Source organism: Engystomops pustulosus, chromosome 4 (genome assembly GCF_040894005.1).
Source record: "Engystomops pustulosus chromosome 4, aEngPut4.maternal, whole genome shotgun sequence".
In the NCBI taxonomy this organism is placed as follows: domain Eukaryota; kingdom Metazoa; phylum Chordata; class Amphibia; order Anura; family Leptodactylidae; genus Engystomops; species Engystomops pustulosus.
In genome coordinates, this window is record NC_092414.1 from 38,666,254 (window position 1) to 38,685,791 (window position 19,538).

General features: G+C 42.7%; 1 protein-coding gene and 1 long non-coding RNA gene across 4 annotated transcripts in view; one reads left to right on the plus strand and one right to left on the minus strand.

The window, feature by feature from the left end:
- LOC140126359 (protocadherin-10-like) overlaps positions 1-8,749 on the minus strand; it is an 81,533-nt gene extending 72,784 nt beyond the window's left edge. For all 3 annotated transcript variants that reach the window (XM_072145748.1, XM_072145747.1, XM_072145749.1), the window contains exon 1: positions 6,130-8,749. In XM_072145748.1, coding sequence (XP_072001849.1) covers positions 6,130-8,622 — 2,493 coding nt within the window. In that variant the 5' untranslated portion in view covers positions 8,623-8,749. The remainder of the gene's footprint in view (positions 1-6,129) is intronic.
- Positions 8,750-8,762: 13 nt separating this feature from the next.
- LOC140126360 (uncharacterized) overlaps positions 8,763-19,538 on the plus strand; it is a 31,817-nt gene continuing 21,041 nt past the window's right edge. Inside the window, exon 1 of the long non-coding RNA XR_011854822.1 lies at positions 8,763-8,962. This is a non-coding gene — a long non-coding RNA (uncharacterized lncRNA). The remainder of the gene's footprint in view (positions 8,963-19,538) is intronic.

A 19,538-nucleotide genomic window follows, 5' to 3' on the forward strand; every position in this document is an offset into this window, starting at 1 on the left:
GGTGGTAGATGCCCTTTAAAGTTCAGGTCCGCTCATCTCTGATGAAAAGTAATAGAATATAGCCAGGAGGAATAGCATATTCCCTAGTACCCTTTACAAAATATCTTGAATTCTGTCAAGTTTCTGAAGCTCGATATATTAAAACTTTCTCTCCCATAGCCCAAAGTTTCTCATTTTCATTAAAACAGAAAATGAGTATAACTACAAGAAAGTCTAAAGAATGGAGCAAACTGGCCTTTCCCCATCAAATTGCTTGTGTCTTTGGAATTGGCCACATGGGAAAAATCTGTCTGCCAGCTTAACTGTGACCATATTAAATGGAACATTTGAACTCAAGTTTGCAGCTTGTCTGCCCTTCTAACAGTGGAGTTGAAAGGCAGCAAAAATCACATCAGTAGGGCTCAGACTGATTGAAACTCAAGACATTTCTCCAATCTCCAAGGAAAAGAAACTTTGTGCATTTACAACTAGAAGAAATGCCAAAAATAGAGACTGCTCGGAACAAAAAAAAAAAAAATACCCGAAGAAATTGGGAGATGAGAATAATAGTGGGAAGAGAAACGCTAATGATTTCCTGATTAAATAATTAGGGGAAGTTCATTAGTAGACATTATTTGTATTCCAGCTATTGACAATATGCATATTCCACATCCCGCCATTAATCCTATCACGTGCCATGATAATGTTACAGCCCATTATCCTCCAACTCTCTGGACATGAATACAGATAAAAAATTTTATTTTCTGTGACAATTCGTACTTGAAGTCGATTTATATAGGTCATGTCAAATGGATCTATGTAGGTCATGACATTTACTGTTCTGCCAACCTGCCCACTTCAATAAATCTATATGCAGTTTGACAAGACGTCTAGCGAGAGACAGTGATATCAATGATGAGCCTCATTGTTCTGAGAGATGATCACTAGAGGGGATTAGTTAAATGGCATCAATGAGTAGCAAAGATTTGTGTGTATCATTGGGTGAGTCATATTCCCCGGCAAGGACTCCTATGGAGGGACTGTGTGATTTACACTATGAGTGTGTCCCTTACAGGTTACAGCCATATATGCTGCCAATATGCTTTATTTCACAGTTCCTGAGCGGTTGTCAGTCCTTAGTCTGCATGCAGGACCTGCATAGGGTTCACCCAGACTATAACTTGACCCAGAATTCTGACAGATAAGGAATTAGGAGAAATTTCATGACATATATTCTAAGGTTTAATATTATATCGTGGTTGTATTTGCTCTAGGAGACACCATATAGACCAAACATCTGATAAATGTATAAAGTGGTTCCCTAAAAAGACAGTGTAAAATAACTAGTTTTAAGTCACTTATGGGCGAAGGAGAAGCAGCAGCACGGTGGCTTAGTGGTTAGCATTACAGTCTTGCAGCACTGGAGTCAAGTCTCAGGGTCAACATCTGCAAAGAGTTTGTATGTTATCTACGTGTTTGCATGGGTTTCCTCCAGATCCTCCGGTTTCCTCCCACACTCCAAAACATTCTGGTAGGTTGATTAGTTTGTGAGCCTCATTGGGGATAGGGACTGATTTGGTAAACTCTGTGTGCGCTCTGTAATCTGTATGCGCTATATAAATAAAGGAATTATTATTAACACATCTGACATAGGTGTCATAAGAGCACTAAAGACATCAGATTTTTAGGGGATCCTAACATTAATGGGTATTCAAAAAAGTGGAAAACCATTTGGTAGATTTTGACAAAACAGAAAAAAAGAACATGATGGGGCTCATTTACTAAGGGCCCCGCGGACCGTACTTTCGTCGGACATCCCGACGATTTCCTTTTTCCGCCGCTGGGACAGGGATTTAAAAGGGTTTTTTTGCGCACGTGATCGGATTTTGGTGCCGTCGCACCTACTTTTATGCGACACAAATCGTGGGGGCGGGCCCTCGGACGATCCGATGGATTCGGACAAACCGTAGGATTTAATTTAAAAATTGTGTTGCAAGCCAAGCACTTACATGCATCGGGAAGAAGAAGGTAAACTCCGGCGAACCTGATCGGGGAAGCGACACATGCAGGATATCGGGCGCACAATCTAAGTGAGTCGCGGCAGAGTGCATTCCGGACGGACAATACACTTTTGGGAACTCCGAGGGACCGGGTAAGTAAATGTGCTCCATACTCTCCTTTTAAGAGGGCTGTGTCAGTTCCAGTAGCAGCTCCACAGTCTCTGCTGCTCACATGTAGAAGGACTGTTCAATGGAACCAGAAGCACTGGGGAATGGGAAGCCACTACTGGATCGGAAACAGACCTTTGGAGTTTACTGAGTTTAATGTGACAAGTGGCATTTTGAACGCGTTTTTGGCCCATTTTTAAGCAGTCAAAAACCGCATGCGTTAAAAATCCCTTGCGTTTTGGAAAAACGCATGGGTTTTTTGATAACGCATCCGTTTTTGACTAGTTTGAATTTAGATAATTGGTCAAACCTGTCAAAAACTGATGCGCTTTCAATAAACGGACGGAATGCTTAAATACAGGTGAAAAACCCGTTCAAAGCGCCACATGTGACAACACGCTAAGTTTTAAACAAAGTTCCCCCATGTGAGTTTTTCCACTCTCTTTTAGTTGTGTCTGATCTCATACCTTGAAGCCTCAGAGGAGGAATGGCGCTGTCCAAGGTGCTACATTACATGTGTTCTTTCCCCATATGCTGACAAAACTTCAGAAACTTAAATAGTATCTGCATCTCCTTAATATATTCACTAAACTCCCTGAGAATGTAATCATGTTACTATCTGTAAAAAAAAATCCCCTATAAATAAAATATCTTCTTAAATATTTAATTTTTTTTATAATCAGCTAGGAATATATTGTTAATGCTGTAGATAATCTGGCTATGACTGTCAGACATCTACCTATCCTTGGAACTCCTACTGTGCCAACAGCGCCAACAGCCTGGTAGGGGTCCATTCAGCCAGTCACTGTTCAGTTCTACAACCTGTTACAATCTGGAAATATCACTGATCACTAATGTACCGCTGGTGTGCGGGAATATTTATGAATTAGTTGATCAAAAATAAGGTTGCAGTAATAAGGACATCTTATTTATATCTATATGTATATATCTATATCCATCAAACTAAAAACTAAGGCGACTTACATTCCCTGCTACATGTCAGTAAGGGGTTAATTCGATAGACAGAGCACATATACAGCCCTCATGGCCCATTGATGTTCTCAGCTGTACATAGGAAGGCTATCCTCCACATTAATGTGTTGCAGCGCAGGTGGCTGCTAGACAGGATCTCATCCATAGAGACCACCTATAGGGACCGCTCAGCTTTCAGAGACAGAACCGTAAAGTGATCCCTACCAGGAAGGAGCAAACGTGACATATACACACAGTTCTACAAACCCTATTAATATAAACCTTTTAACCCCTTCAAATGAGGCCCGCCAGACACTCAAATGAGGCCCGCCAGACAAAGCCAACTAACAAAAGGAAAGGGTTAAAAGTCAAATCCCAATGCTGTTTATTCCTTTTATTCGGATCATTAAAATAAGCTAATGTCCTATGGGGCCCACAAAAAAACCTATTAACAGCTAGATGATATTAGAAGAGAAGTATTTACCCCCCTCCCCCCAATCTGCACCTAAGTTCAAGCCTTATCTAGTACTGACAGCTAATTATTTAGTTCAGCCACGTAAGGTGCATTATAATAATACATCAAAATTAGTTTTAATTAATTGTCAGCGATAATGCATCGGGTGTAAACTCGCTCCAATTAGGGCCTTTTCTTCCTTTTGGTTTAACCCTTTCATGCTAAGCATTGTTTTACTATATTTTTGCGAGACGGTAAAAGCAAAAAGTCATCGCTATCCGAAGTAAATGAAAGGACTTTTGCAGGGAAAGTGATTTGTGTGAATAAACTGTTATCTCTCCAGCTTGTTAATACATATATTGCCAGATACAGGTTTTCTCTCTGAGTTTCCTTATGAAATGCTGCCACCTGGTGGCGAACTTGGCCAACTACAGAATACTTAGATCATGCTTTTCTTTGTGCCTCTATTCAGCATGAAATTAACAGATAAGGCAAGGAGATCAGAGAGAAGGAGATAATAGCATGAGATCAGGGGGATGACAACACCTGGCACAGTAGCGCCATCCAAGATTTATCAACGCCGTGCTGACTGCTGCCCGCCATCCATATGTGCGCTCCATTCAGATATTAAATGTTATTTTCCGCTCGGATTCATTGTTGTCACACCTGTCATCGGCATGGTTTAAGGATCTATTCTAGTGCTAATAGGAGCCCCAGGGAGTAGCGTCAATGTCTCCTGAGCCACAGGTTGAGTGTCATTGGACTTGTATGTGACAGATAAGAGGAGACAGCACATCCTTCTCCTGGTCAGGGATTGTGATTAGAGATGAGCGAAGCTTTAAACGATTCTCTTTCCCATTGATTTAGCCTGGGAATCTTAGACCTGGCGATTGTTATAGCTGGGAAACTATGTAAACATTTCCCTAATATTCATTGGGATGGGAATAGGTGAGAATCTTGGACCGGGTGGAATGATTCTAGTATCTGTTATGATGAAATATTATATTTGCTTGACCAAGGCTTCATGTAGAAGCTGAAACATTACTGATGTGTTTGGAATAAATCCACTTGTTTTTTCATTCACTACATGGAGAATTCTTTGTATCTATTCACATGGAGGATCGCCATACGTCAGCTTGCAACCAGGATTAAGTATTTTTGCAAAATAGATAGCGATAGATATAGATAGAGATAGATAGTGATAGATATAGATAGAGATAGATAGATATAGAGATAGATAGAGATAGATAGAGATAGATAGAGATAGATATATAGATATATAGATAGATAGAGATAGATAGATATATAGATAGATAGATAGAGAGAGATAGAGATAGATAGGATAAAGATGGATAGAAAGATAGAGATAGATAGATAGATAGATAGATAGATAGATAGATAGATAGATAGATAGATAGATAGATAGATAGATAGATAGATAGATAGATAGATGTGTGTATGTATATTGGTATGCATACCTCCCTGTCTCCCGTGTGCCTTCCACAGTCACCTTGCAGCACAATGGCCCCGCTAAGCTTTTTATTTCCTAATACATATTCCAATGCATCTCTTCCAGCAGCACAAGCAGCGGTGCTGGTGCTTTGTTAATCTGGAGAGTGTCTGTATAAGAAAGACATATGTACCCCCTTCCCTGGTGCTCTGCATAGTAATGCTGCTCCCCCAGCATAGAGGAGAATACACTATTGTTAGAGCAGGGAGGATTTATAGGCTGGCTGATCAGTGATTCACAGCTCTCAGACACTGATTTCATGTGTCACACGTAAAGGCAATGACAACACAGCCGCCGAAAAAGATCCATTCGGTCCATCCTGAAGGACGCCCTTGGAGTTAGAACAGAATAATTGTAAGACATAAATTACACACTCGGGATGGAACTGAGGACGCGGAGAAGATGTTCCATAAATGCCCTTGGAAGCGTCAGAGGAATACATGAGCAGGGAGCTGCATCCTCCGCTCCTGGAGGGAGAGGGTTAATGAAATCATGGTTTCCAGCAGTTACATTAAGTAAAATAAAGCGTCCACTGGAGATTCGGGCTCCGCACAGGTGATTCATTCACCAGCATGTTACATATGGGGAGTTAAGGGCTGGTGATGTCTAGCCTATGTGTAACCCTTTCCTTACTGCAACACAACAGACACCCTTAAAGGGACAGTACACCTACAGCAGCTCTGCCATTCACAAATACGTTTGTAACTATTTCACTTCTGGAGACATCCACAGACATCTTACTGGACTTGAGAACAAATTCTTTCACTGGTCCAGCTGAATTGTAGACAATCGTTTCCTTTTATTAGCAAATCATCGCTTTATCCATAGTGACAATTAAAAAAATCGCCAACGCGTTTCACACGACAGGCTGGACTCCCTAATAGTAATCCCATTGATCTGACATCACACATGCAGTATAATAGGTCACCTACACAGCTAATAAAATAGATATTAGGAGTACCGTCCCTTTAAGAACTCAAGGTGTGCCTGCTGAACCTGGACCATAGAGAAAGCATAGCAAACATCCAATTTAACCCGTGATTTACCTCATTGACTGCATTGTTTACAGCTGGGGGGTTCTGTCCACCTTTTCCAGGGGCTGTTTTTTCTGGGATTTTCTCATTGTTTTGTGTTGTTGAATTATAGGGCTTTAGGAACATGAAGTCACTCTTGGCTGACTCTGGGGTGAGACACACTTTATAACAGTAATTTTGGGAACCACTCCCTGAAGACTCCATACAGTTGGTCTGAACTTTATTCCCAGATGAGATTTGTAGGTTGATATTGGAATTCTTGAAGACATCTCCAGAGGAAGCAGATCTCAGGCAGCAGCAACAGGTGGGCATGGAGGAGCACTTGTAATCCTGTAGGGAGACTCTGTCTTTGTGACATTTAATAATAGTCAGGACAATTATAGCCACTAGGAAGGTGAAGGACACAGATCCAAGGGACACTATTAGATATAGGGTTAGAGAGGAGGTGGTGGAGGGGTCTGGATTTAGAGGCAGGTCATTCAGTTCTGAGGGGGTCTCAGGGATGCTGTCCACCACAGTCAACACTATAGAGACAGAGGTGGACAGTGCTGGTTGGCCATTGTCTCTAACCTGGATGACAAGTCTGTGTTTGGTGGCATCCTTGTCTGATAAGGCTCTTATAGTCCTCAGCTCCCCTGTGTATAAGGCAATGCTGAACAAGGTGGCATCGGTGGCATGGATGATCTGGTAGGAGAGGCGAGAGTTCTGGCCAGAGTCTGCATCCATGGCTGAGATTTTGCCCACCAAGTAGCCAGGATCTGCAAACCTAGGCAGGACCTCAGTAGCCACAGTCCCATTCTTAGGTACAGGGGACACAATGACAGGGACATTATCGTTCTGGTCCAGGATGAAGACATTGACCGTCACATTACTACTGAGTGGTGGGAAGCCAGCATCCTGAGCCTGGACCCTGATCTGGAAGTTACGGATCTGCTCATAGTCAAAGGAGCGCAGGGCATAGATGTTACCACTGTCCGAGTTGATGGACACATAGGTGGACACTGGCATGCCCTGGATGTGCCCCTCTAGGATGGAGTAGGAGAGGTAGGCGTTCTGGTTGTAGTCGGGGTCCAGGGCAGTGACAGAGCAGATGGAAGCCCCCGGGGGGTTATTCTCGATCACATACACAGTGTATGAGGGCTGCACGAAGGTGGGGGTGTTGTCATTTATGTCCGTCACCTGCACAGTGATCACCTTCCTGGTCATCAGAGGGGGGGAACCGAAGTCTCTGGCACTGATGGTGATGTTGTAGTCGGGCACCGCCTCCCTGTCCAGGACTTCGGTGGTCACCAGGGTATAGTAGTTCTTGTAGGACGAGTGAAGCTGGAAGGGAACATTTTTGGGGATATCACAGCTGACATCTCCGTTGTCCCCAGAGTCCCGGTCCATGACGCTGATGACGGCTATGACAGTTCCCGGAGGGGCATCCTCCATGACTGGGGTGGACACTGAGGTGAGGATAACCTCTGGGGCATTGTCATTGACATCCAGCAGGTTGAGCAGCACCCGGCAGTGGACCGCCACCGCAGAGGGACCCCTGTCCTTGGCTTGGACGTACAGTTCATACAGATTGGACTTCTCATAGTCCAGAACCCCTTTGACCCGAACATTCCCGCTCCGGGGCTCCACCATGAAGAGGTCCCTGACCTTTTGGGGTGCGTGCCCGCTGAAGGAGTACTCGATCTCCCCGTTGGTGCCCTCGTCTAAGTCGGTGGCATTCAGCTTGATGACAAGGGTCCCCCTGGGCACATTCTCCTGTAAACTCACCCGGTAAAATGTCTGGTCAAAGGTGGGCACATTGTCATTGGCGTCCAGCACACTTACTATGATGAGTGCGGTACCGGAGCGTTCAGGCACTCCTCCGTCCATGGCTGTGAGCAGCACCCGATGCGTCTTCTGCTGCTCCCGGTCCAGAGGTCTCTCCAGGACCAGTTCCGCGAATTTACTTCCATCGGTCCTGCTCTGGACCTCCAGGGAGAAGAAGCCATTGGGGCTGAGCTTGTAGGTGCGCAGGGAGTTGGTGCCCACATCGGGGTCCTGGGCGCTCTCCAGGGGGAAGCGGGCACCGGGTGCTGCAGACTCGGTCACCTCCAGCACATAGTCCTGCCAGGGAAAGCTGGGTGCGTTATCATTGATATCCAGGATCTCCACCTCCACCCGGTAGAGCTCCAGCGGGTTCTCCATCACCACCTGCAGGTGCAGGGAGCACAGGGGCTGGAACTCGCAAACTTCTTCCCGGTCTATCTTCTCGTTCACAAAGAGGATCCCGTTCTCCAGATTCACCTCCAGATGCTGCTTGTTGCTTCCAGACACGATCCTGAAGCGCCTGGAGGAGAGCTTGGAGATGTCCAAGCCCAGGTCCTCCGCGATGTTGCCCACAAAAGCCCCATGGTCCAGCTCCTCCGGGATGGTGTAGCGGATCTGGCGAGAAGCAGGGACCAGGCAACAAGTGAGGAGCAGCGGCAGGAGAAGCCGAGGTCCTCTCCTTACATCCCAGCAGCACATCTTCTCCCAGACCTACTGCAACTCCAGCAACCCTCCTCCAGCCAAGACCTCCTAATCCAATGTGATAGCAGCGATGTCAGGATCCTGCTCCACACACTTGGCTTTCTTCAATATACTTTCCCCAATCCCCCAGCCAGTCACCCCTCCCAACTATTTTCATTTTAGAAGAGGGCTGATCCAAATTCACATTCCAGCTCCTGTATTGGTGGACAGAGACATAGTGAACTGAGAGCTGCTGGGCTTAACCCTTTGTACACACTGGGGATGGAGATCCGGAACACTTAACCATGCAGCAGAGTTTTTTTTTGAGCTGTGGCTTTGGCACTGGAGGGGTTAACAGGTAAAGTAGCACATACCGGTAAATACACTGGAGCAAAGCTTCTGCTGTGTGTAGCATGTGTGACAGTGTGTGCCAACACAGGAGATGCCCAAGTCTATGCCAGGCACATAGAGCTCAGCATCTCACCTCTAGGAATTGTGTTGTGTGTACACTGCCATAAAACATGTAGGAGTCATGATTATAGTCATTATAGGCTTTACCCCTTATATGCTGGAGGATTCTGACATGACGATTTCTACCCAAACGCATGATGAATAGTTACATTTTTTTGATCACCGCAAGTAACTGAGGAGCCCATAAATGCATTGATTTATCAGAACAATGCAAATAAGTTTGTACACCCTTCATCGTAAACCAGAAATCCATAAACCGCTCACTGTAAATTATTGTTTCGGGACTTGTTAGCCTGCCAGATACATCACATTTACATGATTATATCAATAATCAATAAATAATGTACAATATGTCTAATAAATCTTCCTAATGATTCAAAGGGTTCCTGGTGATCACATCTGATTGGGGTAGGAGATGAACCAGGGCTTATGAGCACATCCCTATAAACTGTATGGACACATGGGATCATAGAGGGGAGGGGGACCCCATATATTAGCTAATATTCATTTTGTCCATCCTTAATTACAGCTGATTGATGAGGGCCTTAGCAGGAAGGGTTAACTGATCACATCAGGGCTGTTAGGGGATGCAAAGGGTGCTATCACCCCCTGCCCAGGAGTCTTATGGGATTTCTCTCTCATATGAGGAGACCAGTACTAGACCTTATGACTGTATTGGAGCACAGCAGCTTCAGGTTATACCTCTGCCTTACCTTACATATACAATAGTGAGATCTATGAACATGTATGTTTAGGAATACTCCACATGCTTTTATGCCACATGCTTATAACTGGCAATAAGCTAAGTCCATTATTCAGAAGATTTTAGGAATGTACATATGGGAACATCATGAACACATCAAGATAAACAAGCTGCTCAATTCATTTTTGCACAGTATGTATGACTTATAGATAACTAAATATCTGTAATTAAAGGGGGTGTCCATTTTAGACAACCCATTTCTTGTTATTTTGCTGTGGAGTGCTGCTATCATTATATTACATAAAGAATTTCTCTTACCAAACCCCTTAGTGGATGCGAGCAAAGCTGCAGTAACTGGGCTCAGTGACTACACACAGAATGGAGCTGCCCTCCTGTATCTCTGAGACAGTTCCAGTGCTAGGGCAAGTCAGGAGGAGCTGATCAGAGGATGATGGGTTTTGGGCTCCCACTCATCTAATATTGATGCCTTACCATACCTCATGAATATTAATAATCTAGTAACCCCCTTTAAGCACTCCTATGTGTCATGGCAGAACAATATGAGAAAATTAACTTTCATCCCTACTTACCTTACCTGTTCCACAATGACAAAGTGTCAACCGGATGTTGCCAACACATTAGAGGACCTAGGGCAAAAATGTTCCTTCTCCCCCCAACTGCTGCAAAACACTGTAGCTGTTACAGAACCTCATGTTAAACATCTCAGCTGCTGCACCACCTCTTTTTCCACATTTCAACAGCGGTATAGCCCCATAATACATATCTTCAGTGCATACTTCCGCTGCTGCAGAACCTCCTAATACACTCTGTAGATGCTGAAGGACCTACTTTTACACACAGTGGCTGCACAACCTCATAATACAGCAGCACAGCGGCTTAGTGGTTAGCGTTACAGCCTTGCAGCACTGGGGTCCTGGGTTCAAGTCCCAGGGTCAACATCTGCAAAGAGTTTGTATGTTCTCTCCGTGTTTGCGTGGGTTTTCTCTGGGTCCTCTTGTTTCCTTCCACACTCCAAAACATACTGGTAGGTTCATTACATTGGGGACAGGGACCGATTTGGCAAGTGCTGTGTAAGCTATATTAATAAAGGAATTATTATACATATCTCAGTTGTCATCCCATCATACACACTATATGCCTTAAACTAGTGTGTTAGTGCTGTCACATAAGACTCACATGCTATAACTTCTGACCTCTGGATACAGATAGAGTTGAATGTAATTGGGAAGCGGGGAGCTGTCGGCTCCCTAATCTACCATTAGGACTCTATGTACAGCTGAGTCCCGCAATGTGATTTGATGACTTCACAGCGGAAGAAATGGGAGTATTGATTTTTTTTCCCTAAATTTGACTGAAAAAAGTAATGATGGAGGACAGAAACGGGAAGTTAAAGTGAGGGTGTGAAACTAAGAAAGGGTATTACAAAGGGCTAAACAAAAAGGTCATTTTATTAGTGGGCTACTGGAAGGGGGATATAAGGGTAAAAAAGAGGGATATTATAAGTATAAGTTATAAGTTGGGGGGTCCAAAAGACAGGAGGCATTATGCAGAAGTGACCACAGGAACAGGGCATTGAACGCTATGGCTGGGCCACAGGTGGGGGGTATTATACTATATGGGCACAATAGGGGGCTGCGTTATGGTTGTGGCAAATGGCATGACTTAGTACATGAGCACTAAAAACAACACCAGTTTTATACGTAAAGTAAAAAAGTTTCTAATGGCGCTATTTACATGCAATCCTCACCAGAAGTTGGTAACAATCCATCCAGTCCACACTGGCAAATAAATCAAACCACAGATGTCCATAAATTATGTGTAATAATGAGAAATGTCACAGGGAAGAGGCATTGATCACACTTACTGAAATGTATTTAATGCTGCATATAAAAGCCTTTGTCCATGATGACAGCTGTCAGATGCCTCTTGTGTAGTCGCATACATTGCACAGGTGGGATTTCGGCCAATTCTTCAACTTCACTGGCCCCCAAACATGGGATGTACACTGGCATGCTGAAAATTAAATTTCGGTCTCATCTGACTATTTTCTCCCGGTATTTCCCAAGGTTGTTTAGATGTTTCTCTACAAACTCTAAATGTATTTGAACTTGGTTTTTGTTCAGTAATGGAGTCTTGCGTGTGGATATTGCAGGCCATGGAAGTAGAGTTCATTACTTATGCTTTCTCTTACCTGCTGATTGGAGGTCTTTCTGTAGCTCTCCACAGTTGGTCATTCAATCTTGGACAACTCTTCTAATAATACTTTCAACCCATCTGCCTAAAATCTTGTGTAAAGAACATGCTTGTGGCTGGTTTATGCTGAAATGATGTTCCACTTCCAGATTATGGGCCCAACGGTTGAGATACGTGGATCCGATGTTTCCGTTTGGTTTTGGAGTTCAGGTTCAACCCGTGCAACCCAGACATATTGCCAAATAGGAGACCAAATAGCCAATCCAGAAATATGCCTGGGTTGAGCAGGCTGAACCCGAACAGAAACATTTGGTCTGCTCAACAGCGATCTCTGCATCCTTCAGTAGTTTAGAACAATAAGCTGGGTTGGTGTTCAGACAGCTCATCAGTTCTAAACATCATGAGATGTTTCTCCTATGGCACCTTGGTAATGAAGACACTAGCTGATGTTAATTTTCACTAAGAAAAATAGATTGCTTTCTAATTACTGATAGATTTCAGATGGTGTCATGACTTTCCATGGCTTTTTGCACCTCTCTTTTTGTTCCCTCCTCCTCTCTCTTATTGCCATGTACAAGAGGCGTGGATAATTATGTAATTAGGGAGCGCCGGAGAGATTCTCTGGTGCTCCAAGCTGTAATAAGCATAGATTTTAAGCTGTGTTGATCTCTGGCATGGGGTCCCTTCTAGAACTAATAAAGATAAGATTTGTGATCATCACGGATCTACTGATGGGTAAGAGAGCTCACATAAAAAACACTTCCTGCAAGTAGTTGATTTCCTTTAATAACAGTTTTAGAGAATGCATTTCTGTAAAAAATTGGTGACATGTTCAATACTTATTTCTTTAACTAGTTTAACCTGTTGACCACTGCTCTGCAATCTACAGCCATGTCCCCCAAGATATATTATAAGTTAACTGCATTGATTCCTATAGATGTTTAAGTTTCCAAGCTTTGGACTTTTTATCTGTAGATCTATCATATAAACATTAGCAAAGTAATTCATTTAGTCACACAAGCAGCAATATCACAGTGAGGATCTGAAGATTGGATTTCTGTCTTTCCAAAATGACCATCAAGCTAGATAATGATCCACTGACTTAATCTATTAACAAGCATGCCAGAAAGTGAGCTTGAAATCTGACAGAGGTTAACCCTTGCACGTAATCTTTAGTGTGGAATATGCATGTTATTTACCCATTCTTAATGTGATATCTTATCACCTATAACTAGTTCTTGTGGTCCACCAATAGAGTTGGTGAAGGAAATGGTGGAGAACCTTCTTAAGCATACATCTTGACCTACTGGTTGATGCAAGGCAAGGAAGAATAAAGGCATAGTAAGAGGTTTCAGACCAAACAACAGAATGGGGTAATGAGTGGCATGAAACTATGAAATGATAATTGCTATCAGATTGACGAGATACCTAAAACCTGACGATACCATGGGTTTTCCTCTACTGGTCTAAAATAAGATTGTTCCATTTGAAACGTTATCTGTCCTATCCGCAGGTGGAATGTTTTAGAGCAAAGAAGAGTTTAGGAGATTTTACATTTCTTATCTGCAGACAAAATGCTATAGAGCAGGAGGAGCTGAGTAGATTGTAAATGGTGCCCTACTTGCAGGCAATATGTTATACAGCAAGGAGAGGAGCTACACAGAATGTATACAGTGTCCTATTTGCAGGCATAATGTTATATAGCAGGGGGAGGAGCTAAGAAGAATGTATATAGTGTTGTATCTGCAGGCATAATGCTATAGAGCAGGAAGAGCTGAGCCGAATGTATATGGTGTCCTATCTGCAGGCATAATGTTATATAGCAGGGGGAGGAGCTAAGAAGAATGTATATAGCGTTATGTGGCAGAATGTTATGTGGCAGAGGGAGGAACTAAGAAGAATGTATATGTTGTCCTATCGGCATGCATAATGTTATATGGCAGGGGAAGGGGCTAAGAATAATGTATATGGTGTCCTATCTGCAGGCATAATGTTATGCGGCAGAGGGAGGAACTAAGAAGAATGTATATAGTGTCATATCTGCAGGCATAATGTTATAGAGCAGGAAGAGCTGAGCAGAATGTATATAGTGTCATATCTTCAGGCATAATGTTACAGAGCAGGAAGAGCTGAGCAGAATGTAAACTCACCGGCCACTTTATTAGGTACACCTGTCCAACTGCTCGTTAACACTTAATTTCTAATCAGCCAATCACATGGCGGCAACTCAGTGCATTTAGGCATGTAGACATGGTCAAGACAATCTCCTGCAGTTCAAACCGAGCATCAGTATGGGGAAGAAAGGTGATTGGAGTGCCTTTGAACGGGGCATGGTTGTTGGTGCCAGAAGGGCTGGTCTGAGTATTTCAGAAATTGCTGTTCTACTGGGATTTTCATGCACAACCATCTCTAGGGTTTACAGAAAATGGTCCGAAAAAGAAAAAAACATCCAGTGAGCGGCAGTTCTGAGGGCGGAAATGCCTTGTTGATGCCAGAGGTCAGAGGAGAATGGGCAGACTGGTTCGAGCTGATAGAAAGGTAACAGTGAATCAAATCGCCACCCGTTACAACCAAGGTAGGCAGAAGAGCATCTCTGAATGCACAGTACGTCGAACTTTGAGGCAGATGGGCTACAGCAGCAGAAGACCACACCGGGTGCCACTCCTTTCAGCTAACAACAGGAAACTGAGGCTACAATTTGCACAAGCTCATCGAAATTGGACAGTAGAAGATTGGAAAAACCTTGCCTGGTCTGATGAGTCTCAATTTCTGCTGCAACATTCGGATGGTAGGGTCAAAATTTGGCGTCAACAACATGAAAGCATTGATTCATCCTGCCTTGTATCAACGGTTCAGGCTGGTGGTGGTGGTGTCATGGTGTGGGGAATATTTTCTTGGCACTCTTTGGGCCCCTTGGTACCAATTGAGCATCGTTGCAACGCCACAGCCTACCTGAGTATTGTTGCTGACCATGTCCATCCCTTTATGAGCACAATGTACCCAACATCTGATGGCTACTTTCAGCAGGATAATGCGCCATGTCATAAAGCTGGAATCACCTCAGACTGGTTTCTTGAACATGACAATGAGTTCACTGTACTCAAATGGCCTCCACAGTCACCAGATCTCAATCCAATAGAGCATCTTTGGGATGTGGTGGAACGGGAGATTCACATCATGGATGTGCAGCCGACAAATCTGCGGCAACTGTGTGATGCCATCATGTCAATATGGGCCAAAATCTCTGAGGAATGCTTCCAGCACCTTGTTGAATCTATGCCACGAAGAATTGAGGCAGTTCTGAAGGCAAAAGGGGGTCCAACCTGTTACTAGCATGGTGTACCTAATAAAGTGGCCAGTGAGTGTATATGCAGGCATAATGTAATAGAGCAGGAAGTGATGAGCAGAATGTATATAGTGTCCTATCTGCAGGCATAATGGTATACAGCAGGAAGAGCTGAGCAAAATGTATATAGTGTCATATCTGCAGGCATAATGTTATAGAGCAGGAAGAGCTGAGTAGAATGTACATGGTGTCCTATCGGCAGGCATAATGTTATACGTCAGGGAGAGGAGCTAAGAAGAATGTATATAGTGTCCTATCTGCAGGCATAATGCTAAAGAGCAGGAAGAGCTGAGCAGAATGTATATGGTGTCCTATCTGCAGGCTTAATGTTATGCGGCAGAGGGAGGAACTAAGAAGAATGTATATAGTATCGTATCTGCAGGCATAATGCTATAGAGCAGGAAGAGCTGAGTAGAATGTATATAGTGTCCTATCTCCAGGCATAATGTTATAGAGCAGGAAGAGCTGAGCAGAATATATATGCAGGCATAATGTAATAGATCAGGAAGTGATTAGCAGAATGTATATAATGTCATATTTGCAAGCATAATGTTATAGAGCAGGAAGAGCTGAGCAGATTGTTCATGTTGTCCTATCTACAGGCAGCATTATATATGCTGAGATGATTGTATATAGTGTCCTATCTGTAGGCATCCATAACACGCTGCCTTTAGTTCGAAACTATGTACAATCTACTCATCACCTACTGCTCTATTTTGTATATTTTCAATGTGTACAAACTGTTTATTTCTCTATGGCTTTAGTCTATTCATCCTGCATTGCGTGTGTCCTGTAAGGTCCTTCACAACCCAGATATTTATAGAAGCATATGGCAATGGGTTTTATGGAGTTCAATGCCTCTCATAACAAATGTATCACAATAATTCATACTGGAAAATAGGACTTTATTGACTTCATCTTCTTATGTAATACATATATTACAATGCAGGCAGCAGTGGATAAGGGTTAATTGAAATCTTCAGCCCTACATGTCCATGCACACAGTGATACATACATGACGCTATATCTCTTAATAAGCCATTGTAGATGGAATGTGCTTTAGATGCTAAGCCCCCAACAACAGCAGCCATCTACGTAAAGCGCATAATGCGATACTACAATAGCGCCGGCTCATACATGGAGAGTAAATTGCCTCGTGATGCCCTAGAACTTTATTCTGCTAACCAGGATAAACCCAGTGCCCCTTGTGACAGCTGAGCCCCATGTCAGGGATATCTGTCCGCAGATGTTCGCTTCATCAGCGCAGTAGATTAAAGGGTCCAAACACTCACCAAGAGCCAAATCCTGCACATAAATAGTCTGACATCAGTATCCATGCATAGACTTAACCTTTAGCAGATGGTTAAGCTTCTGCAGAATTGATTACATTTTGATGCACACCGTTTTCCTTGTTAATACTGATTTTTTAATTATATCCCCGGATTACAATCCAGGCAGCCGGATAAACGTTAATTCCATAGCAATACTGATAAAGCTGAGAGCTCCCTTTATACTCCCCCCCACCCCCAATCGCTACTTACATTCAGCATGTGTAACTATATAAGCATCCCCGCTTTATTGGTTGACTGTGTCACCAATCCCCGCTATTTGGGCTAAAACAATAAAACCGGGGAAACAAACCACCCGTGGAAGAATTTCCATAATCCCCCGGATTCAGTCGTGAAACTTTGATGTTTGATTTGGCAGAGTCTGCGTAAAGGTTAATGTTTTCAATGAAGGTTAATACTTGGAGCCTTGATTTCCTGAGGGGTCTGTAATACATACAGTACAAAGGAATGTATTCTCACACCTGCTTTAGTGGATTGTAAGAAGCCACAAGGGAATAATTATAGGAAACTGAATAGTCCATAATATAGGCAATGTCTCCTGCTGATCATCTATCGCTTCTATAATGAGGGGATTTATGAGAATTTACTAACACTAACATTTCATACACCGGTCATAAACAGGAGCCCACTGCCAGCAGATTAGCTCCATTTAGGAAGAGCAAAATTTTTAACAAATTTCCAGCATCTTGGGGTGTCCATACATTATAAATTGAAATCTAGAAATTGCCATAATTTATAATAAATCTGTTGAGTTGAGAGCAGCAGATAGGACGCCATGAACAATCTGCTCAGCTCTTCCTGCTCTATAACATTCTGTGTGCATATAGGACACAATATACATGTTGCTTAGCTCTTCCTGCTCTATAACATTCTGTGTGCATATAGGACACAATATACATGTTGCTTAGCTCTTCCTGCTCTATAACATTCTATGTGCATATAGGACACAATATACATGTTGCTTAGCTCTTCCTGCTCTATAACATTCTGTGTGCATAAAGGACACAATATACATGTTGCTTAGCTCTTCCTGCTCTATAACATTCTGTGTGCATATAGGACACGATATACACGTTGCTTAGCTCTTCTTGCTCTATAACACTCTGTGTGCATATAGGACACAATATACATGTTGCTTAGTTCTTCCTGCTCTATAACATTCTGTGTGCATATAGGATACAATATACATGTTGCTTAGCTCTTCCTGCTCTATAACATTCTGTGTGCATATAGGACACAATATACATGTTGCTTAGCTCTTCCTGCTCTATAACATTCTGTGTGCATAAAGGACACAATATACATGTTGCTTAGTTCTTCCTGCTCTATAACATTCTGTGTGCATATAGGACACAATATACATGTTGCTTAGCTCTTCCTCCTCTATAACATTCTGTGTGCATATATAACACAATATACACGTTGATTAGCTCTTCTTGCTCTATAACACTCTGTGTGCATATAGGACACAATTTGCATGCTGCTTGACTCTTCTCCCTGCTGAATAACATGCTGTTGCACACTCTGCTCAGCTCCTCCTGCTCTATAACATGTTGCCTGCAGTTATGACACTATGCACAATATACTCGCAACTTGCAGAGCATTGCATTTTCATGTTGATAGGTTCAATCTGTATGTACAAGCTGCTCATCTCCTCCTGCTCTATAACATGCTGTTTACAGATAGGACACTATGTACAATCTGCTTAGCTCCTGCTGCTTTATAATATGCTGCCTGCAGATGGGACACCATATATAATCTTCTCAGCTCCTCCTGCTCTATAACATGTTGTCTGAAAACCACATGTACAAGAGCTCCTTCTGCTCTGTAACATACAACTTGCGGATGAATGCATTCCTATGGTAACATGGTAACTCTTTAAAGGGATTCTACCCACAGTTGTGACCATGTAAACTTGCCAACAGCTTTAGGCAGCCCTTCTCCAGAATGATAACTTTGTATGTGTTTCTGTTAGTAGCAGGAGGACATATATATTTATTTCTAATTACATTTATATTTCAGGAGGGGACATGCTACACTGGTGTGTGGTATCTCTTCACTGAGCACAGGAAAGGGATAGCTGTTGCAGGCTTCTGGTTAGATATTACAGCAGAGTGCTGGCACTGTTGAGCAGTTTGAATGCAGGAAATTCCCCAAGTGCTCCACATGCAGCAGCAAATCTGGAATATAAATCCATTTTACAATCCTGCTGTTACTAACAATATACACAAAGGTATGATTACAGCTTTCCAGCGCCAATACCTAACACTGTCTGCAGCTATGTATGGTGGAAATTGTTCTTTGAAATCTTCTATTGGTATGCTTTTCCCCACTAGGAGGAATATACACAGAATGTCCCATTGAGAATTCCGCATTTAATATGGACATTTATCTCAAAGTAAAGCATAATTAAAATTAGTATGAATAAAGTATTAAAAAGAATTTACTTTCAGAGACGTTTTTCCTGGAATTCTAGTTTATATATAGAGAGGTTCTATATTTTTTATATAGTGATTTTATATTTGGCGCAAATATGACACTGAAAAACTCTGCAGTGTGCTGTCTTATTCCTCCGGCGCACCACAGCTCAGGATACACTTTCTCTTGAGCTATTAGTCTAAGGAAATGGTGCTTCCAATTTGCCTTTTTGACACTAAGTAGAGGGGATTGTCTCAAAGAAATTCCAGTGAGAGTCTGAGTCTGGCGAAAGGATAAAGGATCCTCCTTATGGTATTTTTATCACAAGAGAAACAAAGAATTCCTTTCTTATTGGATTATAAAAAAAACTCTTGGATGGTGATATTTACGCTCTATAAATATATACTTGTAGATTTGCTACCAAAGAGCGTCA